The 26,705-nt window shown below is 37.5% G+C and overlaps 1 protein-coding gene across 2 annotated transcripts in view; it reads right to left on the reverse strand.

The window, feature by feature from the left end:
• Positions 1–26,705, reverse strand: part of sbf2 (SET binding factor 2) — a 94,019-nt gene that overhangs the window by 59,692 nt on the left and 7,622 nt on the right. For both annotated transcript variants that reach the window (XM_041985174.1, XM_041985163.1), the window contains exon 2: positions 17,790–17,875. In XM_041985174.1, the coding sequence (XP_041841108.1) occupies positions 17,790–17,875 (86 nt within the window). The remainder of the gene's footprint in view (positions 1–17,789; positions 17,876–26,705) is intronic.

Below are 26,705 nucleotides of genomic sequence, written 5' to 3' on the forward strand. Positions count from 1 at the left end.
GAGAAGGAGAGCAGGAAAAGGGAAATTAAGAAAGGAAGTGAGGAGGTAGGGGATTTAGCTTGTTCAGCCTGGGGGTTTAGACCAGGATGCCACCATCTCCCAGCAGATACAATAGTGTTCAGGAAATTTGCTAAACTTACAATGTAGTGAGGGGTGGGTGGGTGTGTGTGTGCATGTGCATTGAGGCTAGACAGGATCCAAGGACAAGTGCGGATAACTGTGAGCCTGTCTTAAACTATTCCAACAATGCCATTCATTGTTGTCATAAAAGAGATAAACACATTTGAGACTGCATAGCTAGGAAGATCACAGGAGATATAACATCCTGTGTGTGTGTTATAGTTCTATGTGTGTATCCATAGTGTAAGGGAGGTACAAATCGTTCTGTTGTGAGAAAGATTTTTCACAAGTGGAAAACATTCAAGACAGTTGCCAATCTTTCCAGAAGTGGATCAGAAGTTCACTGTCACACAACAATCAGGGAAATTGTAAATAAAAAACAAAGGGGGATGGGGGGAGTCAGAGTTATGACAGGGGGCGGGGGGCAGCAAGGTTATATAAAACTTGCTAGCAAAACATGGACAAATTTGTGAAAGCACTGATGGGCAAATGATGATGAATCAATAACAGAGATTTCTACTACAAAAAAAGGACAAGAAAATACGAGGTATCATATCTTACCCTGGGCTTGACCAGATAATGGTCAAGTAATGGTAATAGCGAATGGTGGGTAATGATGACTTTATTGTTGCTTACGATAAGGGGGCCCTGCAGAACAGTTTAGGAACCACTGGGATAGACAAACACTCAACATGTTTAGCTTGTTTGAAATGGTCACTTAGAAAAAAAAAACTTTGCAAAGTTGCATCCGAATCACAAGACTTCTGCAACAATATTTGTTGGAAAGAAGAGACCACAGAGTATACAACTGGTCATAATGTAGAGCACCATGTATGGAAAGAGCCAGAACAAAACCTTGTACACAACCACAATGATGAAGGGCTGATGATTTGAGCCTGTTTTCCAGCCACATGACCTGGATACTTTGCCATATGAGAATCAACCATAACCTCCTTGGTATACAAAATTATTCTAAAATTGAAATGGGGCCACCTGTCTGTCAGCCTAAATCAAATTGGGTCATTTAACAAGACTATGGTCCCATTTACAATAGCAAATCAACAACAGAGAAAATAAGGTGTCTGCAAACCCCGATGAACTGAAGCAATCTTGTAAAGAAGAATGGACCACAAGTCCTCCAGAAAAGGGTTAATCAACATGGACTTCTTCGGCCAGGGTCTTGCAGGTTTTAGATGGTTCCCTGCTGCAACACACCTGACCCAAATAAAAGATTCTCCAAAAGCGTGTCAATGCCCCAACATCTTGATGAACCATTAATTTGTATCAGGTGTGTTGCAGGACACTTGGACACTGGCCCAAGAGGTCCGGAATTGGGGATCCCTGATCTACCACTATGACAGTGGCTGACAACAAGTAGAAAATGAATACTTGAAGTTACTGCTGCTAAAGGTAGTTCTGTGAGCTACTGAATCATGGTGTGTAATAAGTATTTGAACACACTGCTCCAGCATTCAGTTAAATAAGAATGACAGTGATTGTTTTTTTTGTCCTGATACATAAAGCCTTAAAAACTTAGAGAATGTACTTTATTTGTGCTGATTGTGCCTGAGTATCAGTTTATGATTCATGTGAGTTTTAGCACCTGCAACAACTGAGTTGCATCCTATACAAGTCTTCACATATGGTGTTATTTGTTTGCTTGTGAATAAACAATCTAAAGCAGGTTGAGCATTTAGATACCTGTCTGTCAGCCTAATCTCAGTCAGTCCTGGTTTAAAACAGCTTTTACAATCTCATTACAGCCTCTGGTGGGCTTTCAGTAAATGTTATTTTAGGTTTTCTGGTTTATTTGTAGCGTTAAAATGATGTATTATCACCATAAACATGATTTAAAGACCCACTCCGTAACTTTTCAACATTACAACTTTGCATTCCGGACTCATTTGATGGCACAGTGACAGCTATTACGTGCATTTCTGAAGCCGTCACTACCCAGCAGCGTCCCACAGCTGAGAAACCGCACTATACAACTTTTTCATCTGAGACGCTGCGTGATGTTCCAGCTGAGTTTCGCTTTGTGCACGTGTCACATGCTAGCCAGCAGATGTAAACCAACTAGCCGTTTTTAGTCAAAGTCAGCTTTAGTGTCAGTTCTGCAGCATAGACAGGAGAAACAGATTTTAATGCGCATTGTGGCTGATTCAGCAAAGAAACGTTAAAAGACACTATCGGAAGAAGAGAGGAAACAAAAGAGAGATAGAGCAAGAGATAAGACAGGGGTCAACATAATACTGTTTTTTACTGTCTGGCGAGAGCTGACAGTACAGGTAGGATGCAAGATGGATGCAGAATTAGCTGTCGATAGGGGGCGTGTCACTGAGAAAATGGCAAAAGTTAAGTAGTGCATCTGATTTACCCAGCTGTCTTGAATTACTGCTCCTGAGCCTTTTTGCCCCATTTTTTCTTTTTAAACCTAATTAAGTCAATAAATCCTTTAAACCAAGTGTCCACCATCAAAGTTCCTAAATTTCCTTATATAGTCAAATTCTCCAGAGTGCTCCACTGCTAAGGCATCCATGTTATCTAGCATGATCGTTTTAAAAGTGGAAGTTCCTGCACTGGTGAGGAACTGAAAAATGACACCAGAGACATATTACCCTATTATTTACTGTTGTAGTTCGTCATGCTGTTCTCCCTGAGAGCCCTTATTAGATCCTGGATCAAACATGTCGTCATGCTAGAAAACAACATATTTAGCAAAGTTTCTCATATCCAAGAGTTGAGGTTGCTTGTTGACCAGCAACTGGAGGCATGTTCAGGAGTCACCCTCATCTTCTCCAGTATCGGAAAACTCTTCCCCCAAATCCCCCTTGTTCTCATGAGGACACTTCCCCCAAACCTTTTGTAGTTATGATGGGTGCATAGCTAATATAGAGGTACCCAAAATTAATCATCCAATGAATGGATATGATGATGCCAGGCCAGTTTCAAGGCTGGCTCTAGGAGGCAAAATGGATAAAAAGAAAGTATTTGTTTTTTTAAAGGGAATAAAAAGTGATTTTAAGCCAAAAAGGCCATCAAGAGGCAAGTTTGCAAAATGGTATAAGTAAATAAATTGCTGTTTGTGTCTTGTGCTGAACTCTTCAACCTAAAGAAGTCAATAACACTTTACTACGCTGAGGGAACAAGTGAAAGTACAAAATGACTGCATCAGACTAAAGTTATGTTGTACATTCACCTACAGTATGACACCCACATCCACTGCAGTGTAACCGATGCAAAGGTCAACACGTAGGAAACCTAGCCTTTAAACAGCAGATGACACACACACACACACACACACACACACACACACACGCACACGCACACAGTGCAGAGAGAAAGGACATCTCCTGTTCCCAAATTAGATCTGAGTCAAATGACAAAGGTACTCAGGGACGTATTTGTTGTATTCACATCATAGCAGACTAAACTGTTGCCCTCCAGCTAAACCTTCTGCACTGCATCATGTGCTGCGGTCCAGCATGACAGACTCCCAACCACACCATTCACCAACTTGGCCAATGACACCAGATATGCAGTCTGACCTGCTAAGCATAAGGAGAAGCCCTAATAAAAGGAAAAAAAAAGGAGAAAAAAAAAAAGGCAACACGAGGGCCGTGTCTGAACAGGACAGGCTGACATTCTTACACTGTGACGAGGCTTCACTGCCTGGTCGTGCTGGTGCAAACCAGCTACAACAAGGACAGCAGTCATTACCAAAGATGACTCAGGACAAAGAGACAGAGAAAACGGTAAAGTATATCCCTTCTTTAAAGGTCAGCTTTGTTGTTTTGTGGTATAACACAAGACTGGGAAAAGTTTTCCAGTGTTTTTGTTATGAATACAACATGTGAGTAGCGTACTTGGGGAATACAAACAGACTCAGAAGGATCATAAAACTTCTGGAGAGTTCCCGTTACAACAAATGGGCTTAGTCCAGCAAATCCTTTTAGAGTGGGTCTTATTTCATAATTCAGCCAAGTTGCAATTTTAAGTGAATTCAGGAAGAAAACATATTCTTCCACATACCTCTGGGTAAAATAAAAACGAAGTACAACATTTTGATAAAACAGAGAATTTAGGGAAAATACAACCAGCCTTCATAAAATACAATCAACAGGAAATGTAAAATCATAAAATATCATCTCAAATCCTTTAAGATGTGTTATTGAAAGGTAAAGAAGAAAAACAAAGATGAAAACTGTAGCTGGTGCCTGAATGTAGAGTGACTGCCAAGGCAACGTGGTCAGGAAAACCTAGCAACAGATGTACGCTGCAGTGTGTACTCCCATCATTCTCCTTCCTCTACCTTGTTCTTTCCCCATTTATATGGAAGAGTCGCATGCCAGGAAGACAACACAATGACGGAAAGTGAAGTACAAGGTGTCGGGGGGCTAGAGAGGGACTGGCCAGGGGTGAGAAGGTCAATGGTGTGCTGCCTGCCCGGCACTCCTGCTTTATCAGGTCTGCAGGATGAGCAGCGGACAAAACAAGCAGAGATTTCTGCTCCAGACGAGTGCTTGTTTCCCTTAAACTTGGCTCCTTTGCTCAAGGTCAGCATGATGATTATATGAAACCAGACTGTCAACAACATGACCATAACAGAAGTTATCCAAATACTATTCAGTGGCTGCAGTGATTTACTTTATTGCAATATAGCTTAAAACCATCTCATCTTCTCATTGATTCTAGGTCTGTTTCCCCGTTGTCATCAATACTTTTGGTTTTCTTTGTGGATCTGTTACGCAACACGATGCACATATGCTTCTGTTTAGAGATATTTTTAGATGTCCGTGATGGCCGACCACATAAAAAAAAAGTCTAGCAGTGAAGACTCATCGAAAATTGCAAACAGCCCCATACACAAAATTTCAAGCTTCATAAATACCACATGTTAGGAAATGTAATACTGGAAAAAGAACCTACTATAAAAAAAAAAAAAAAATTAAAAACAAAAAGGGTATTTTAATTTTAGCCATGCAGTTCACCAACAAGGCATCACCTCACCCCCCCAACAAAACATACCTCAGACTGATTTTGTTCACATTCAGGGCAAATACTTTATTGCAAAAGCATAGCATAAATTAAAAACATGCGGTCATCTTAGCGCATGAAACTGATAGAGAAAGTGAAATAAAAAAAAAAGACCCACTGGGGGATTAGACATTCCTACGCTCAAATCAATCACTGTTAAATAAATCTGTCCTATTTCAGAACTTTGCTAAACCTCAAAACTCGTGGTGATCCTAGCTGTTGGCATGGGGGTCATAAACCTAAAACTTTATTATTTGTTGGTTTTCAAAAGTAGGTTAGTAAAACACCATGTAATCTAAACATAAATTAGATGGAAAATAGTCAAGGTAAAAATCTTGGGTGAAATATAAAGAAGAGAACAAAATTATTTCCAAGAATTCTGGAAAGTTCATGGATTTTCCTGAATTACTCAATAGTAGATTTGTTGTTGGAACCGACATTAAAACCAGTTGAGAAGTATAAAAACAGCCATTATTAAAAGCATTTATTTCAGTACCATCATGGAACCTGTTACATTTGAACAAGATAACTTATAAGATTTCTTTTGGAAGGCTGAAAAACAAAAACAGTCTCATCTGTCATGTGTCAGCTTTCATCCTTACACAAGTCAGTTAATGACAGTCAGACAGTTTGCCAACACTTTACTTTCTTATACAATATTAAATTCATGCCAGAGCCCTGACATAACTAGTTTCACAAATTGAAAAATTCCAGCCAGCAGTCAATTAAATCCAAGAGTTACAGCCCATGTATGATTTCTCCCAGATATCCTGTGACAATGAGTACCACATGAAAACAGACACCAGCAGACAGTAACGACCTTTTCGGATTCTGTCATTTGTGACAGCTTTGATGAAAACACAAGTATGTGGTTAACTCCTGGAAATAAACTGATTCTACAGGTTGAGACTTTCAGCATTAGCTAGTGGGTCAACTGAATATTTTCAGCGTGTAGCTAACTTGATCCCTCCCCCATGAACCATGATGGGTCCCCAGGACCTGATACAGGGTCACATCTGGCTTCTATAGCTTGAGAGCCTGCAGATTGCATTTAACCTTTGAGAAGCTCACCTTTCATAACAGGTGAAGGATCTGTACTTCACTGTAAAACAAAGCATGTCCTCAGTTCAGAACTTTTGGGGTGCTAGCTGTGTGCATTCCTTTTGAGGCTTTTTTCTTCTTTTTTGTGTGTAATTAACACAACTATACATTCTTTTTACCCTCCACCCAGGTAGTCGTTTCATTTCATCTATAAAAAGCAAACACCAAACATCAAAACACATTTCTGAGCACATGGATTGATGCATGAAAGAGCAAAAGGTAAACAGCTTTGTCCTGAGGTTGCATATCAGCACAATGGCTGTCATGTGCCAGACTGCTGAACCCTTCAGAGCAAAGTAAGATAATGACTATGGAACAGGTGCTTCCTCCACTGCCTTGTGGGGGCCAGCGCTAAGTTACAGTACTCACTGCAAATCTTGGGCTTACTTTTGCTCTTGGTAAGCTCAGCTGAAACCACAATATGCATTTGTAATTATTTTATTTTAGTGTGAGTACATGTGAGTCTAGAAGGGCTTAAATAAGCTTGCCTGTGTGTCATATACAGTACATTTACCAAGCAGTTTTTTTTTAACATTAAGCTTCACACACACAAAAAAAAACTGTTTTGGATGTTTGTGTTTAAAAGTGAAGGGACGTGTCTTACTGGCTCTGAAAAAGGCAATTTTCTATTTGGATTGTACTTAATTGAAGTTACTAATTTATACTAAACTGTTAGTTGTTGTTGTTTGTGATCTAAATGATTAAAACTCTATGCAGCAGGAGGATACAGTGAGTTGCACTGACATTACACCTTCACGCTGACAATGGCTAGTGAGTACACACCTACCAAACGTTAAAGCCCAAAAATGCCAAGGCTCAGAAACACAATCCCACACTTGCAATGGACTATATGAGACAACTTAGTGGTGAAACTTCTACATTTTATATTTGCTTTTAATGTTTGTTTTTTGTAATATTTAGCTAAGTCAGCCTTAGTAGTAGTAGTTTTAACCTGATATCTGAGCACTTACAACATCAGACTTGCATTTTATGGCAGAAATATTGTATAAACTGGCCTTAAATTAAAAAAAAAAAGTTCATTGCTGCCTTGACAGAACACACTGTCATTTAAACTCAGAGGCTAACAGGATTTGACAACCACCATCCTTATAGCCCCACACTCTTATTAACATGGCTAAAAATGTCAATGAATAACAGCAATGTAATGCATTACTACAACATATTATTATTCTGTCAATGCCAAACACTGTGCCAAATAAATCCCAGTGCTCTGCACTTGAAACTTCCAGCCTTTCACGGCCAATGTGTTACCTCAGAAGAAATTTAAGAGGCTCAATATTCAGCAGTTTGTACTTTTTCCTTATCATAAAAACACAAGCTTTTATCACTACAGCAAAAACCTTGTTGGGGAATAATTATAAATAGCCTAATGAAGGGGCGTCTACCTCCCGTCCTTGAGAACCGCAGTCCTTCAGGTTTTTAGATGTTTCCCTGCTCCAATACACCTGATTCAAATAGCTCTCTTAAACAGCTTGTTGTCAAGTTCTGTCCGAACATACTGACCCATTAATCTGATTAAGGTATGCTGCAGCAGGAAACATTCAAAACCTGCAGGACAGCCCTCAGGGGCCGAATTTGGGCACCCCTAGCATAATGCATTAATTTAGCCTAAAACAACCGTATACATCACAGTGTTGATAAATTTAATAACAAATTTAAAATCTGAGGTTAATAAGTGGTTCTCAAAGACTCAGTCAATCAATGGCTATATGGGGAGACAATGGTGTCAGTCAGTGGCCCGTGTTGGCAGGCATAACATGTTTACTGGCAACTGTGGGATTGCAGTAACCATGCAGAGTGATATCTGGTGACAGTCAGCTCTTTGAATGTTGGGGAGGAAATGTACAGGATAGTCAGGGTATCTCAAAACTTTGCTCTTGAACCTGTTCACGTGGCACCACTTCATAACTACTTGTTTTTTGTTCCAGCTTCTAGTGGCTACACACTTGTCCACATTTCAATTTTTTTATTTGATTACTACAAGTCTAAGGTCCGTCAGGACAAAACATTCTGTAAGACCAGCCTGTATTACTTTTTTTCCAGAAATTTTGAGGATGTGTATTCTCTTATGTACTCTGGCTAGATTCCATCCTGTGTATTCCCGTTTCCTGATTAGCTCATAGTGCTTTTCAGCAAGAAAAATTCCGACTTGCTTGACAGCTCCAGCTTTGTTTCCTTTTGTGTTTAGTTTCACTGGCACATAAAGCATTGATTACTCATCTGTGGATCTTCCTGACAAACACATGATCCCATTCTTTCCCTGGCTGAAACGGTTTCCTGCTATCTGGAATGCACTGTTTAGTTTTTCTCACACAGTTTTGCAAACAGCAAAGGACCGACGTGCTGTGCGACACATCAAGTTTTGGTCACTTGTGTCAATCTATTAAGTGATATAATTAAGGAGTGCAGTCTTTTGCCAGTCTGTGGTTCGGCACAGAGCCTAAACCTGACCAACACTGGCTGCTGATGGTGAACAATGTAGTTAAGCTTAGTCATGACTCACTTATCCAATTTACTGCAAGGACAAGGCTACATAGACAACTCTTTGCAGCAGAAATGGTGAATCCTCTTGTAGGTTAAGTAAACCTGACCTGAGCCCCAAAGATCTGCAGTAACGGTCTGAAGTAATCCCTTTGCTTTAACAACATGAATTCTTTCCATTTTTCCTAAATGTTTCTCAACCCCTACTCCTGCCAAGATCCCAAATTAGCACGACACCAGCAACATTATCTAATTAGCTTGAGCATCCTTACAGTGGGGATTTGAGGGGAAAGGGAGGAGTTGTAGGAGTCAACGATCTAGACAAGACAATTGTGAAATGACAAAAATGTTTACAATCTGGTTGAGTCAGGTCACATTCCTTCATAAGAAATAGTTTGGCCTTGAAGTAGCTATTCTACTAGCTTTTAAATTTTTATTTGAAGGAATCTATTTGCAGTCTAAGGGTCTAAGGTCATTGCTTTATGTTTTATATAAAGCATAAAGTCTGTTGAGATGCAGGAAGCTTTTACAATGAATTCAATCTTGTGCAGTGTAGCTACTGTGTGCGTAAATGTGAGCCATCTCTGCTATAACAAAACAGGGTGTAAGAACATCTATATAGAATAGCAACTACTTTTTGATATCAACCAGCTTTGAATTAGCTCCACTGCACGACTTACTTTTGAATTTCTATAAAAGAGTAAGGAACCAAAATGTCCACTAGTTTGAACTGTATGAGGGAATATGTTTTAGATAAAATATTTATTTATTTTTTTGTCAATGCACCTAGATAGCTAAATTCATCAGTATTTTGAACTTAACTGAAAAGTCTTGTTAAAATCCAAACTTGATGAAACCAGAATTCACAGACATCATCGGGCGTGTCCATATAAAACTTTTCTCCTGGAAGGAGGGAAAAAAAGACGCTGGGGAGCACTTAATCTCAGTGCTTTATGAAAAAAGCACAGATTAACAGACAGCTCAATACACAGCCAATGACCATAATGTCTTGCAGAAACACTAAGACGACAGAATCTGGGAGCCTTTAGTAAAGCTGGATCTTAGGGCACTTCCTCAGTTTTTGACACATCATTGAGAGCCATTTGTTAAAATGCCTTTCCCTCTAAAAATTACAGCAACCAAAATATGTTTGAGTATGCGATGGGACAAAAAAGTAACTTAATCACAGGGTGGGTGGGTAAAGGAACAACTTGTGCAATGGAAAACCCACAGCACTGAATTACTGCTTATAGTAGAAACTCAATCCAAGGATTAGGTTGAAGGTTTTATCATTGTCATACACCTGAGGATACATGATACGAAGCCTAAAACGCGTGGAAAGGTCACCTACACACCATGAAAACAAAGAAAAGACGTCACAGCACGACAGTGTGCAACAAATGGAAGATTTATAATTTATTGTGGAGGTTTCAGCTACCATGTTAATCTCTGACTTGAACTACCAGCCAAGGTGTTTTTGGAAACTGACCCACACAGCCAGACTAACTTAGATATAACATTTGCCATGAAGAAATTTAACCAAACCAACAAATGAGTGCTGTGACTAAGGAAAAAGTATCTTTTATTTACCAGTCCCTTTTTTTTTTTTAAACACTCAGGAATTTGACCTAAGCATTTAACCCATCCATATGCTGTCTCACGAGACAGTAAGCACACACACAGAGCATTTCATTGAAAATTATGAGGTTTTACTAATCAGCGAATCAAATACCAAAGAAATTTTCAAAAATATATTAAAAAGTAAATTTTCACTTGTAGAGCTGGAATCAGCGAATACTTACCTCACATCATTTAAAGGTAAGGAATCAGCAATCATAACTGCTGGTGATCAATTGTATTTAAATTGATTAATTAACTGGCTGACTAATTGTTCCAGCACTAACTTACATACCACTTTGACCTTTAGAATAAAAATGCACTCAGTTCACCGCGGTTTATGGCATTAAAGATAAACATTTCCATCTTTAACTTCCAGCACAAGCTGAGATCTTCTTACAGTACACGATGCCTTAGTCTTTGACATATGATCAAACAAGACCGATATGAGGCTATATCTTCAGAGTAGACACTTTGTTTTTCTGCTGGGAATTATGACTTCAGAGGAGACGGCAGGAATGAGTCTGTTGACAGAACGTTGTCTGCAGGGTACATGTAATGGTTTGACCTTCATGTTCAACACTGAACTCTGTCGTGCTTTGGAATGTGTTTGACCTCTCGGGCGAAACTGTCAAGGCGTCTCGCTTCAGCCATCGCTCACATGCACAAGCTGGACTCCAGATAGGGGACTGACATGATCATGTTATTCTCGTTGTTCGTTTCAGTTAAAGGTAGCGAGAAAAATGTAATTCTCCTCTGAATTATTTTCCCCAACTTAAATGATATGATGCTGTAATGTCATATGATCACAGGCTGATTTTCGGAGCTACGGTACAACTGTACTTTGGAAATGTTAAAGCTCACAAAAGAAATGAAGTAATAATAACAAGTAATAATTTGTAACTTAATATTGGTATTGTTTCATGGGAAAAAAGTTACTATAGCATATACTATATGGTTGGTATCAGGTCAACTGGGGGAGAAGTAAACAAGTGGAAAAGACGTCAATTTGTTCATAACAGTGAAACAAAAGCAGCTACAATTCTTTAGTCTTTTTAGAAAGTGAACTGGATTTTGGTTTGGGGAGTAAAACCCTAGAAAGGTCCTTGATGCACTGAGGTGATGGCCTCAGCTATCACCTATCAACAGCATACATATGAACCCTGACATCATGTGACACAAGAAACTGACATGAGTAAAGGTATAAAGTACTCGAGATGGCAACAACCGTACAACTCTGAGGATGGATAACTAACAACTCTCTTTGGAGCTCTCAGGTGTTGTTTTTCCTACAATAATTGAAATGCTTTGCTTTCCCTACCAGTCAAAACTAAGTAAGCCTTTTGGAGGCGAAAAGGTGAAAGGAAAAAGATATCCAGTTGCCTTTTTCGATAATAGCGATAAGGCCTCAGTGTCTCGTCTGTTGCTAGAGAAACTGGGAACAACTTGTCCTTCACCTCCTCCTACCTTGCTTGCACCTCGTTGCCTCTGTTTGCTGTGGACAGCACAGTCCAGCTACCACACAACGGTAACAATGACCAACCAAATTGCTCTCTCTCTTGGTCAAAGGTGCAAAATATGCGTGCAGGGCATAGTTAGGTACAGTGGCCAGGTAGTGAGCTATAATGCTTGTTTAAAATGCAGCTAAACCAAAATACAGTCCCTGGATGCTTACATCTGATGATTTTATGCCTTCAAGTTTATATCAATCAAAGCTGTCTGAATATTTATTATAAAATAATGCTAAAGTAGCAGCAGGAGCTCAAAGCCCTGTCCAGCCCTGCATGCCAATCAGAACAAACATTGATACATCTTGCAGAATGTTCTGTGTATTCTTCCTGCACTGATACTCAACATATAAACCATGATATTAATAATTTGCTGGTGCATTTTAGGCAGTGGATCTCAAACTGGGGGTGTGGGAACACGACACATAGGTGCCACATAGGATTAAGAATCTGTAGCATATAAACTAAGAGCCCATGTTGTTTTGACATGGGCTGTTGGAAACATTCTAGTCTATACTCCAGACCACTTGGTGGCAGTAAGTCAAAGAAGAAAAACTGGAATAATTGCGTGAACGCAACAGAAATCAGGGTTTATCAACCAAACCGCATCAAACTCAGCTGATAAACATTATAAACCCAAAGAGATATCAGTCATTCCTTTTTTGTACAGCACATTTAATTTCTTCAACCAAGACTAAATGTTGGTATACCTGAAGTACAGCATCATCATCTACTGTCAAACATAAAAAACAAATACAATAATTGTTTACGTTGTTTTTTTTGTTGTTGCTGTTTGTTTTGTTTTTTCTTTTGTGGTTACACATTTACCACTTTGGACGGATGCATGCTTAAAAGATAATATAATTGTATCATTTGACCTCATGTCCTGCTAAACATAGTCTACATGGCTAAATATGGGCGACTATCTGACTGAACACACTTGTTATTTCCTTGAGAATCTGTTTATGAGCACAGCTCTGTGGCACCAAGACAAGTTTGCTTTGTTCTGTTGTAGAATGAAAACCTTCAAATGTGTGGTGGAGAAGATAATCCTCTTCCTACTTATCAAAGTTTTTTCTTGCAGTTAATAGAAGTACAAACAATTTTTAGGTTTCAGCATGTAGCTTTGAGAGTGCAAATAGAAACAAAAATCAGACTACAGTGGAGCAACAAGTTGTCAGTCTTAACTGGCATCATATTTGCACCATCTGCTTTCATCGCCAAAGGGTTTGGACATGGATGATGCTGTTTTTTTCCATACATGACTCAAAATAACCCCACACAGCGGACTCTTGAAACAACAGCATTTCAAGAACAGAGTTTTACAACTACTCTATCCAGCCACTGACCTTAAAGTGTACACAAATAATAAATAACAGCTGTACCGAAGGGTTTGCATGCAATCAATCTATCCAGTTTTATATAAACTTTTAAATTATCCAGGAAAACAAAATAACCCAGTGCTTCAGCACACATGAAGGACTTGTCACGTGCAAGCTTCTCAAATTGATTCAGTACTAAGTGATTTAAAAATGTGAGATTTAGGAAGGCACAGCATAAGATTGCCATATCAATTCATAAAAGCTGAACTAAATAATCACATACAGTACAGTTAGCCACATTTTTCATTTTAAATCATATTTGAAAACCATACTTGCATGAACTATGGTTCAGGGCTCATAGAGGTGCATGTGAGAAGAAAAGGAAAAAATGGAAGACTCAAATGGAAGAGCTGATCATGACTACAGTGATAACTCTAATTTAGCCATTTAACTTTCTGATATTTGGTGAAAAAAACTCCCACATGACCCTGCTGTGGTGCTGCCTTCTGAACCTCTGACCATTTACAGTATACCCTGAACCCCTGCCTTGATGTTGGAGGGCAAGGTGATGGAAATTTACTAGGTGCACAAAGTACTGACCTCCATCAACAGACCTGGCTCATCCATAACAGATGAGGATTAGAGCTGGTTCCTATCATCAACACTTGACTGGAAAGATTAGAAACACATTTTTCCAAGCACAAGTTGTAAACGCTTTTTCTTGGTGCATTCCTCATCTGTGGTTATTTAGTTTGCTGGGGGCCTGTTGTGACCGCAAAATGCTTTCCGTGCTCAGCTTGATCCACTGTTTTCTACAGATGTGTTTGTAAAAGAGTCATTTTCTTTTTCATGGGGTACAGAAAATCTGCAAATAATGATGGCTTACATACCACCACAAAATAGAGCCAAAATGCAAATTGCTCAGTGGGTCCGTTTAATATTATGGTGTATTGTCATTAAAGTTTCAAAGTTGGAATTTCAGTCATTTGGCTCTTGACCAAAGTTTTTCCACACACCACGTAGCAGGAAATCAAATTTCTTCAACAGCTTCCTCTTTCCTGTCTTCCTCACTTAATCCTCTGGATGCTTTTTCTAACAGAAAATGGAAGATTTCTGCACATGACACAAAAGAATGTTACTCTCAATAGTCTATTGTTTATGCTAACGGTGCATCTCAGAAGCACTATTGCTAAGTTTCTGCAACATGTGGATATTTGCCAAGAACTCTCCATCAGAAGGATCTTTAGGTTGAGATCTGTGACTTTAATGAGAATGTCTTTAATGGTTCTTGAACTCTTGGGAGCAAAGTATCCCTCAATCTGAGTCCAAACTGACACATAATGAGACAAGTGAGTGGGACCTCTTCAGAGTGAGGGAATGCAAAAACTTTCACACACACCCAAACTGGTATGCATGGGTCCTCGATGACATCTGGAAGCACTAAGCTAATAGATTTAGTTAAATTTGCTGCAGTGCATCTATATTTAGAGAGAAACCATGACACGATACTTTAGGGATGACGCCGAACAAATGGCGCCACCCTGGTTCATCCCCAGGGAGTCACTAAAAAACAGGGTTACTTATAAAACATCCAGCATCCAAAATGACACAACTTCTCACAGTAAAAAAATCTATTCACTCTGATAAAGGGAGTATGACTTGCATTCTGAAACGCCAGTACTTGTCTCGAAGCACTTATTCACCAGAAGACATTCTTAACGGCCACCCACAGCACCTAGCGAGTAGCACAGGAAGATGACTACATCTCTATCAAATCACCCACTCACAATATGTATGTCCGTGCTGGAATAACAGCTTCACTTGTCCTCAGCTGCCTTATAAATGCCGCTGCATAAACAAGATTTCTGGAATAACATCTCTTTTTGGCTTAGTCTGCAAAGAGCCAAGGACTTCAGCTGCAGCTGTAACTCTTGACTATAATTAATTAATCATGAAAGGCAAACAAATCCAATTCATTAAGTTGTATATATATATATGTGTGTGTGTGTGCACTTGTTAAAAAACTAAAAGAAATTACCTTTAAAAAAAAAAAAATTGATTTTACAGGTGAAATTTTAATATTAGCTCTACATCTATCTTGGCTCAGATATGTGACTGATATTATGCAACATTTTGGACTCCAAACCTGCAGTTCTTTGCTCTGATCACTTGGCTCCAAAATGAAATAACTGTAGCTGTGAACTCTGGCCACAACCTCCACCGGACATAAAACTATTCCCTTGGCAGCAATTGATTATATAAAACTTTCTTTCAACAGCAATGATTAAAAAGTAAAAAAGCACTCACAGCTTATGCAGATGGTATCCACCAAATCATATTTACAGACGAGTTGTGATATTGGAAAATTTCAAAATTCATAAATTAATATTAGATTTACCACTCAATCTTTATATCGAACTTGATTGCTAAATATATATTGTGTTTTCTCCATTACTTCTTTATGGAGGCACATTGAAGTGACTCCTGATTGATAAAAATTAGGTCACAAGAAATTTTTTATTTTTATTTAATTTCTTCTTTTGTAATTCTCTTATTCTTTGTTTCTTTGCACTTCGCTGTAAAGCTTTTAATGTTTTATGCAAAGCACTTTGAGTTGTCTTGTACCTAATATGCTAAACAAATAAACTTACCTTGCCTTTCAAAGGAATTGGTAGCATATACAGAAAATAGCCTTTTTATGATTAAAAGTTGAACTTTATGTTAATAATGAAAGACTGATTATTAAATAATTAACAAAAAAGTGCATATCTTTCAAGGGTTTCCTTTTGAAATGTACAAACATGCCAGCAAGAATCAGTTATTTCCTTTGTTTTTTGTTTGTTTTAAATCTTAAAAAAGGGGAAATAAAAAACAAATAAAACTAACAAAATATTATATGTGTATGCTAATTTTTTGTGACATTGTTCAGAAACCTGACCTTTGTTATTTTCTGGAAAATTCTGTACATTTTGCAAGCATCATTGCTATCAGGAGTCGGACTGTGAACAGGCCTAGGAAAAGTAAAAGCCCTAATCTTTCTAATGTAATGTGGTGAATTCATTTTACACTGGTTCAAAAAAAAAAAAAAAAAAAGGTTTATACAAAAATGTTTATTAAAAACTGCCTGATCCAGGTATGCCAGTATGCCATCTTATTAGGGCCGGGTAAAAAAAAAAACAAACAACAAAAAAAACAAACAAAAAAAAAAACTAATTTATCCATTTTAATCAATTCAAATGAAATAAATATAATATTGATTCATACAAATTTGGAGATCAATTTTTTTTTAAATGTTCTCATTTCCCTGTATAACACCAGGCGAAAGAATATTTAATAGAAAACACACATTACAACAAAAATAGAAAGTATCTTTAGATATCACACAATTTCATTCTGACTCTTAGGGTAACAGTTTGATTAAAAATATACTCAAATTCCTGTTTTCACTCATTTTTGCTGCTTCATTACTAATGCTGATTCTGAAAGCAATAGCAAAGTTTAGAAGCAATTAAATTTAATGAAATTTCTCTTTTTTAATAATATTAAGTAAAACATGGAGCCAGTCTTATTTTGTGTGTTGATGTGTCATGACATCAATTATTTATCGCTCACATGTGTATATCTGTCAGAAAACAGAAGCACAATCACAAGTAAGGGTTTTATAAAACTAAATAAACAGAAGAAAATTAAATTAAACTGAACAGAAGTATGATCTAAATAATGTTTGAGTGAAGTGCTGTGTTAGGATGGAAAGTCAATTTTCTGTGTCCTTTTTTCTTAACTGCTAAATTACTTGCTTAGTCATTAAAATATTATCAGTAGTGGCAAGTAGAAATGGACAAAAACCAGATATAACACAGGCGCTAATGTCCTGGGCACTATGATCCTGTTAACCGCTAATGCTACCCTTGAGACTGACAGTTTTTTCCAGCTCTGATAAGAAAATATTTCTCTATCTACTGGCTTGTACAATTAAGGAAAACAGAACTCCTGTCAAAGACCTCTTGAAGCCACCAAGCAGAAGAGGAGAAAAACTACCAGAAGCATATATGCCCTTAATATGAATAAAGAGGAGGATGAAATAAGGAAACCAGGTAGTTAGCTGGGAATAATGCAAAAAACGGGTTAAGAGAAAGAAGATTTCTTAATTAGTAACTGAGATAAGGGTTGGAAGAACAAACTTATGTAAACGATCATCAATTTAACTGGAACAGGAAATGTCAATATCAACTACACAAGCTCCAAAGGGCAAATGTGCTGTTAAAACATGACAATTTCCTGGCTTGTAAATCATTCATTTTCTGATACATGAGAGCACTTTTCTAAAGTGAATTTTATTTTAAATTGAATCCAACAGGTAAGTGTTAGAACAAGGAGCCTTATTATCTAGAAAATACACTTTAATTTACAACATGATCCATGGACATGTCATGTTGCTCTACGTTCACTCGAGCGCTCAGTCACAATTATGTAAGCAGCGTCATGTCATATGTTTTATTCAACGTGAAAAAATCAATAAAAGCCAAAGCAAGAAAACCCTGCGTATTGTTAGTTGTTGTCTTTGAAGGAGATCATCACTCACCATCTCCACCCCCTGAGGAAAGGCTGTTCCCTCCCAGTCTTTCTTAGGAAACCGCTGTATGATTTTTCCACATCCTTCTCCTGAACCTGCAGATTAAAAAAAAAAAAAAAAGCTCATTAAGTACACATTAAGCCAATAATGTAGATAATATCAGTTCGGGGATCATAGCTAAAGCCATTTTCACAATTTATTTTCATCTTTCTGAGATAAATATTACAGTTCAGTGTCATCCACCTGTCCATCATATACACTGGCAATGATAACTCCAACCATGTCTATTACAAAGCAGTTGAACATTTGGTCACTACGAACCATCTATACTTTTATTCATTAATATAGTTTTTTTCATATGCCACAATGCATTCTGTATTTAGTAATGCAAAACTACAAACAGCAGGATGTTCGGTCAGCCTGGCCAAGAATTTCACTCTTTCACCTGTGGTTCTGGTTCAAGTACTCATAAAGTGAGCAAGAAAATTTGAAACAATATTTAATGATTACTAGAGTTTTAGATGTTAATGGTTATACTAAAATAATTCAAAATCATTACTCAACAGTACAATTCTGCACTCGGTATGGAGTTTAATAACTGTTTTCAGCCACAAAACAAAGCTTGTTTTAAGAAAATTCCACTTTACAACCAACAAAGCAGCATCTAAATAAATCAATCCCATCTTCATATATATAATTAAGCAGGACAGCCAGTGTTGGAGCTGCAGCCTGTATATTTCCTTATATCTCTATAGATACATCTGGTTTTGTAAAAACCATCCACTGAGTTCTTAGGCTGGTCAAGTGACTGGGAAGAAAAACTGATTTAACTTTGAAGCTACTGTATCATGAAGTAAGAAAGTTTTACAAAAACTGTGAAATGCTAAAGTGAAATGAGGTAAAGTTTAATCAGTTGGAGGAGCAAAAAAAAAAAAAAAAACTATCTTTAAATAATGAGTAAAACAGAATAAATAAGAGTTGCTCTTCGTCTTCCTGCCATCCTTGTATGGCCATAGTGATACTGCGAAATATTAAGGCACATTAAAAAAAAGACTCTACTTGGCTCTATGAGTGCGCCATTTGTGGTTTAAAAAGAAGAAAAGAAAAAGGAAAAAAAGACCAATGTTCTTTGTAATCTTTGCAGTAAGGAATTTTTGTGCTCCTGTGGTAGCGGAGCAGCTAATGCTAGCATAAGCAGCCAATCCTGCCGAGCCACATTTAAACTGGTGTTCAAAGGCATATATATTATATATATATATATATATATAATTTTTTTTATGTAGTCATCGTGGTAATATGGTTACACTTCAAGCCAAGTCTGTCTATGACTTGCGTAACTTCTGTAAAACCATTAACAGCACTGCAAAACTGTTTTAATCATTTCAATAATGTAAAAATTTAACTTAAGAGCCACAAATATGAGCCAACAACAAACATAAGTCTGAAAAAAAGAAACTTCCTTACAAATGCCAAGATATGCATCACATGATGATTCAATTGAAAGAAATGAAGAAAGGTTCTATTAATACACATAACACAGAATTACAAAATAATGAAATTTATATTTATATATAAAATATATTTTAATATATTTAAAAACTTTCAGTGATAGTGACTGAATATGGATGTTTGTAAATAAAAAAAAATAGTATTTAAAGTAATTAGTTTGAAGATTTTTAAAATAATTAAAAAAATAATTTCTGCAGTGGGTTAATAAACCATTTATTTTTATTAATTCATTACACTTTTACATTATTAAACTTTGTTTTTTATCTGGAATTTAAAAAAAATAATGAATAAAGAAAAAAGTCTTTGCAAACCTTTTACATTTTTAATAACACAACAGTTAATAATTACAATAAAATACAGACCAACATGCCTCATTATGAAGCTGTTGAAAGTTTTTACTTCGGTCTGATTAACTGAAAGATCTTGGTGTGATGAAGATGTTGTTTCCATTGACTGAAACATGGAATGGATGCAAAATAGATCATGAGAAACAGTTCCAACAAAAAGCACAAGCAGAAATGTCTTTATTCCTTATTGTTAACCAGAAATCCAGAGCAATGACTCACTGACTCTGAGACTGAAGAAAACTCCAATACTTTGTTTTACTTCAAAATCTTTCTAAATTTAGTTTTTAGCTAATTTAAGTATTTAGTCCTCATAACTACAAGCAAAGATGGACATTTTATGTACAATTATGCACAAATCTACACAACAAACTCTCACTAAGTCCATAATTAATGTTAAATTCAAACTACTGTGACATTTTGAAGTTACTAAAGGAAGTGGGCTTAATAATAAAACGGAGCTTGTTCTTCATTTTTGTAAATGCCTTGAGGCAAACTGTCATGTCGGACATAAACAACCTTACAAACTCATTCATGTGCAGAGTATTTAGTTAATGCTGAGAAGGACAGATGGATACTGATCTTTAGCAGGTGTAGTGAACTTCTTATTTAGCAACACTGATTTGCAGGGTTGACCTCTGAAAGCTGTACCACTGAATCACCTCACTCATAGATTCCCACAGGACTCCATATGGCTGGGGCTTGCTCAACTCAGTCTTAAAATAGAGGTAATAACTCATGTCAACATGAGTGCAAACACAATATGTATTTAGCAGTCCATACATAAGCAGGATTCTTATTTAGCAATCTTGAAAATGAAAGAAGAGTTTTATCCAATTATGGAAAAATTTTCCACCAACAACATGCCAAAAACAGCATATTCGGGTTTGTTTCACAATAATCACTTAGTCACAATGTATTCTCTGACCCAATTACTTCATCTTAATGTTATTTTAAACTCTAACTCACCCTTTGACAGCAAGGACACATTTCTCTATTTATCAACCTGAGGAAAATAGTCTCTCAACTAGACAGTATAAATTGAATACATGCCTCCCATGTCTGGTAATTAATTGGATTAATGTGGATAAATAAACCTATGTTGGTATTTAAAAAAAACACAAATCACCAACCCCAAAGCGTTCTGGCAAAATATTAACTTTATTATCACATTCTCAATCATTTATAACATCTGGAATTTATTCAGATGCAAAAAGTCGGCACAGCAGAATTACTCTAACCAAACAACATAACGTAAACACTTTCCGGCCATAAAACTATGAAATCACTATGCTGGACGCAGAAGAAAAAACATAACAAGATGCTGCTTGTGACCTTTTAAAATAATTTGAATTTAAACACAAGTCAGGGACTATACCAGATTAGAAACAACAGATTGCATCAGCTAGTATGAGGTCACACGGCACAATGTTGCATGAATTAATATAATATGTGCTTTTCTGTTTTTACTGACAGTGATGGTAATCAGAGCTTACACACCATATGCAAGTGAAATGCCATTTATGTTTCCAGTGGAAAGACCCTATGGCCCCTTTGAGTGAGTTAGTGTACCTGTATGATATCTTTGTTAAACTAGAGGCAGACCATCTTCTGTAATATCTGGTGATGCACTTCATGTTTTATTAGAAACTTTTTATTTTATTTTTTTTTAAGGACAGGTTCATGAATGAATGTCCATGTGCAGCCTTGTCCTGCATATTTTAAATGCTTCGCCATTAACTCAGCACAAGCCATGTTTCAGCAAACTCCACAGCAGATTGGTAATGAAGTCCCCACCAAGTCAGAATTTGGACAAAGGTTAGTGATGATTCACAAGGAAGGCAACGCTGCTTCAACAAACAGGAAAAAGAGCAGCTACACATCACTGGAATGACGCATGGTCAACTAGCTGCAGCCTTCCGGCACCTCAAGCCTGCTGTCAACAAGTCCTTAAAACGAAGACCCCTATACAAGGGAGTGCCTCACCAATCATGATGATGCTCTAGGTTTGAGTAAATCTAATATTAAGACTTTTATAGAAACATTAAAACTATCCTTAGTAACAAGAAGCAGAGTCCTGCAAAAGATGGTGTGGCCTCTATGTAGCTCTGATGATATTATGGAGTCAGTATGGATTTATAAAAAAAAACAACAAAAAAAACAAAGCAACACAAATGGCCTTTTGCACACAACTGTGGCAAGTTCTCTAAGATTAAAGAAAAACTTCAATCGCACAGAGTTACTACTGCAGAAAGCATCCTAAAGGCTGCTTTCAAAAAACTCAAATTTGGGGAAAAAGAGGCTGACAGAAAATATAAATTTAAAGTCCAATGACAAAAATGTTCCGTGGCATTGAAGGCGTTCTTGCATCATATTTACATCTAAAACCTTTACACAGTGCTGAGCATAATATTAAAGAGGAAAGCTGGATTCTGCTTATTCTGTTGCCTCTGCTGACCTGCAGAGTCAAGTGGAGCATGTCCAGACGCAGCACAGCGCTAGGACACCAGTATGTCTGACCATTACGTGTCTTCAGGTCTTTACAGCTCCTCTAATTGAAATCACATGCCTCGAGTGCTCTGAGTTCTAATTTTCAACCACAGATGAAAATAAATGACAAAATTCCTCACATTCCACAAGGCAACACTCTTGTATTAAAACAAGCCGCGCTTTCAAACACTACCCCCCTGATAGCTATAAAGAACCCCCATCAGGGAGGATAATAGAACCCAGGCCTGAAAAAGACCATGCTAATTTGCACATCCGCCTGCACAACACAGGAGAATGGAGTCCAAAATAAAGTTTATTCATTCATTTTTGGCAGAAGCAGATGAGAGAACAAGCATCTAACTTATCTAAGGCCACAGCATGTGTTCAGAAGTTTAAGAGTGTGGCTTATTTCCAGTTTAATTCAGCATGCTTCGTAGGGTTCAACAATACTACATAGACCATACATAAACATGCTTTTCAATTATTCACATCTACCTAATTAAATAAATACATAAAAACACACACATTGCTTTAGCAAGATAATTATATAATTATCAGAATAAGTGCTGTAGGAGATTTTCACATTCCAGTATAAACACTGGGCCTCTTTTACCAAAACACTTAACTGTAGAAACGTTTCAACATACACAAAAGATGGAGACATCTTGTATGATTTATCAAAGGGCTTCTTTTTTTTTTCTTTCTTATATATATATACAAGAAAATAAGAAAACAGAATTTACGAGTGGTCAGGACCACTCATAAACTTATAATATGCCCACAAATTCTTGCTGGAGGTTTGTGGCAAGTCCCAGACCACAAAGCAGCTTATTAAACACAACCAGTGAGAAATTTGTATCAAATACTTCAATCGCATTAGTGGTTTTTAACATGGTTTATCCAATTTACTTCCCCTCGCCCCAAGTGTGCTGAAGGACTAGACATGTTTTATACAAATCACATCAGTTTGCCAGCATCAGTCCAGGAAGTTCACCTACTGGTGACGTAAACAGCAGTGATCATCTCATTAAAACCTTGGGTCCTGTCATTTATGCCGATATAGGTTTGACACATACTAGCCCAGCAAAATATAATTGTGCAACACCCAATAGTAGGGCTGGGAGATTAATTGATAACATCGATAAATTTTCCATTTCTGGTGATTTATTTTTATGAAAATCTGGATTTTTTTCCATAGTTAGTTAGCAGCAGACTTAGCCCTCCCTCCACACCAGAACCGTGTTTGACAGATTTTCAGTGAAGTGACCCTTCACTCGTGCCTGGGATTTAGCTGTGCGTATAACTGCAGTGAGAAATGCTGCTCTCTATGAGATGCAGAAGTCAACTTTAGCCCACAAACTCTCGTTAAGAGACAACCTTCATCAGGGGAATTATTTCTGCAGCGGATCCTATATGATAAGGATCCAGATGGAAAGAGATCACGGATGCAGTTGTGTTGCATATTTCCATGTAAGATATAAAGTCGTTTATAAGGTGGAAAAGTTATGACATTATATGCTTTATTTTTGCTGGCATTCATTTATATAAATAAATGAATGTTTTTAATAAGTGTATTTAAGTTTTGTAAAAGAAAAGAAAAAAAAAAAACAAAAACAAAAAAACAAACGATTAAAATCGGAAATCGGATTTGGTTATAAAGATTTTATTTTTAGGCCATATCGCCCAGCCCTACCCAACAGCTACAAAACTCCCCAATATTAACAGTGTCCTCTAGCAGCACTCCACCTCACAGGACAAAAAAAAATGGCTCAATGAAAATGTTATTCATCTGATTTCAAAACCCTTCAAATCTCAGTCTAGGCTGGCATCCATGTCCAAGAACAAGCCTGCCAACAACTTGGTTGCACCAAGAATCAGACCAACTCCCAGCCTTACCGTGTTCTCGCTCTTATACATCAGAGCCTAGGAGTGTGTTGATTTCATTACAACCGTGTTGCTCTTTGACAAAATACTAATTTACTCAGGTTAAAATCAACACATGAGCCTTTCTCTCCTTAAGTGAGTATTTAACTCTGAGTAAAGTAGAAGAAATACAGTGTATTCCTTATTCCCTGCTGGGTTGCAGGCCTCATGAGCTACACTGCACATGTGCATAAAGATCTCATTCATGGATGCTGCTTCTCATTCTTCTCTGCTTTTGACAGAACAAAACTGGATTTCCATTTCATAACACTGACCTTTTATTAAATGTTAACGCTTTTAAAACATTTACAGAGGGTCAACAGAATTAATGTTCCCTTTGCTCTTTTAAAACTTGAGCCATTACTGCAGATTGATATATACACACACACACACACAATTATACTGACATACAGATGTATCTGTCTTAGAGTGAACAAACCTAATTATTTATTGCAGAATAGCGTGATTTAGCACAGTCTCAACAACAAGGGAAAAACCACAGAGGAAAAATTGTTAGTCTTTCTTGATTAGAGCAGATGTTTCACCTCCTGGGAAAGAAGCACAGTTTATCTTCTTGATTTATCTTACTGCTGTTGCCCTTGATTAAATCAGCCAAACGATTTCTCTTCACCATATATGGACAGGTCACCAGTGGGTCCCTGCCAGTTTACGTAACATTCACGTCAGCCTCTCAACTGATTTTGGCTTGATCACGCATTAAGGTGCTTTAAAGCTCACAGGTAAAACTTCTTTTCTTTCCTCAACTCCACAATATTAAAACTTGTGAAAAAAGGAAAATCAACTTATGGGGCAATGTATTTGTGACTAATACTATGGGACTACATAAGCTTTATTGTATTTATTGCTTAGAAAAGTGATTGGATTTGGACTTTAATTAATCAGTATAGAGCAACAAGATAATAAATTTTGTCACTCACAGCTTGACTGATGAATAATTCCAAATAATACAGAAATTTGGTTGAGTATGTCATTCTTTTAATCACTGCTGAAGTATAGGGAAACCCAGTTTGCTCTAATGAGTGATGATTATCAGGAAAAAAAACAGTTCTGAATGTTCTCTGTGGAAGATATGCAAAGGATGATAGAGTATGTAATTTGCATTGGGAAAAAAACTACCAAAGATTAACTGATGTCAGAAATATCAAATTCAGGAAGCTTTCCAGCCTCAAAGGACAGCTGCAGGATCAATATGTAAAAAGCCAAACACTATCACAAGGTCATGTCCTGGTCAAAATGTGGGAAGAAAGAAAAAAATGATCAGAGTTGAAAAAGGCTTAAATGTTTACCATCCACTCACACAGCATTTACATTTCAGTGTTTTCCCTACCATTATATGAGGGGTGTGCACCACCATCCCAACGACGACCCCCGCCCTCCCGAGAAGGTCAAGCATCTTCTGCTCTTTATATCGTCTTCCCAGTCAGTGTTTTGATATGGGCATGGATCATGATTTTAAACTACAAAACAAGTCTGCTGGCACGCAAAAGGAAATAAATGGAAACAAGCTCCAGTGCAACCTCTGCCTGCTAATGCTAGCAAATCTCTACAAGTCATTTGAGATCGAAGCATCCAAAAAATGGTCCATCCACAAATCAAATCAGCAGTCAATGGCTCACTTTGTCACCAGATGATGCTTCACCTGGTGAATGATGATGTCATTCACCAGATTCAACATATTTAAAAAAAAAAAAAAAAAACAAGATTTAGAAATAAAGTGTTGGAGCGATGTGTTTCAGTTTACGGAGTCAGTTTATGGAACAACCTGGATAAGAAACCAACGAACAAATAGGCCTGTCACGATAACAAATTTAGCTGTACGATAAATTTTCTCAGAAATTATCGCGATAAACGATAATATTGCGCAGAGCGCTAATGTGTCATTTTGAGACCATTCTCAACTAATATAGTGACCTATGCCGTAATAATGCAAGTACACATTTTCAAAGGTCAATAAACTAAATAAATAAAAGCGCCTTTTTCACTGTTGCATCTTCAAATAAACTCCAGACAAGTAGACAAGCATGCCGGTTTTAATGACGAACCAAACTTCAGCACTTTACATCGAACAAAAACCCGTGTTCTTCTTCTGCTCTTCAAAATCTACTGCTTGTGAAACAAAGTCATTCTGCCCTCTGTTGGCCTTATAAGTAACTACAACCCAGCAGTTAGCTGGGATACCACATTCACATACGCCGGGACACCGGCCCAAAAGTTATGCGGCCCACTGGGAATCCTCCCAAACCTCTCGATTAGCCGGCATTGCTCTTAATGTGTATTTTGTCATATACGGTAGTATATAGGCTGATTCTATTTGCGTAATGTGCCTGCGGATTACAGGGGTTATTACGGTAGACCAGGAAGTGGGGGCTTTGTACTGACGTCGTAAGCTAGAATGTGTGTGTTCTGCTTACATGTGGGAAGCAGCGAAACAATAAAAGAGGAGATGCTTGCATCTATTATTTACATATTTCAGCATGAGAATCGGAGGTTTAGCGCGAGAGCGTGAGAAGCCACTTAAATACGCAAGTCTCACGGCCATTGCGTGTTGGCAGCCGTGCAAAACAAATGCGGCTTACCGGCTCGTGCTGCAACATGCTGCAGTCAAGTGTGACACTAGAGAGATCACTCCGCAAGAAAC

Source organism: Melanotaenia boesemani, chromosome 1 (assembly GCF_017639745.1).
Source record: "Melanotaenia boesemani isolate fMelBoe1 chromosome 1, fMelBoe1.pri, whole genome shotgun sequence".
Lineage (NCBI taxonomy): Eukaryota > Metazoa > Chordata > Actinopteri > Atheriniformes > Melanotaeniidae > Melanotaenia > Melanotaenia boesemani.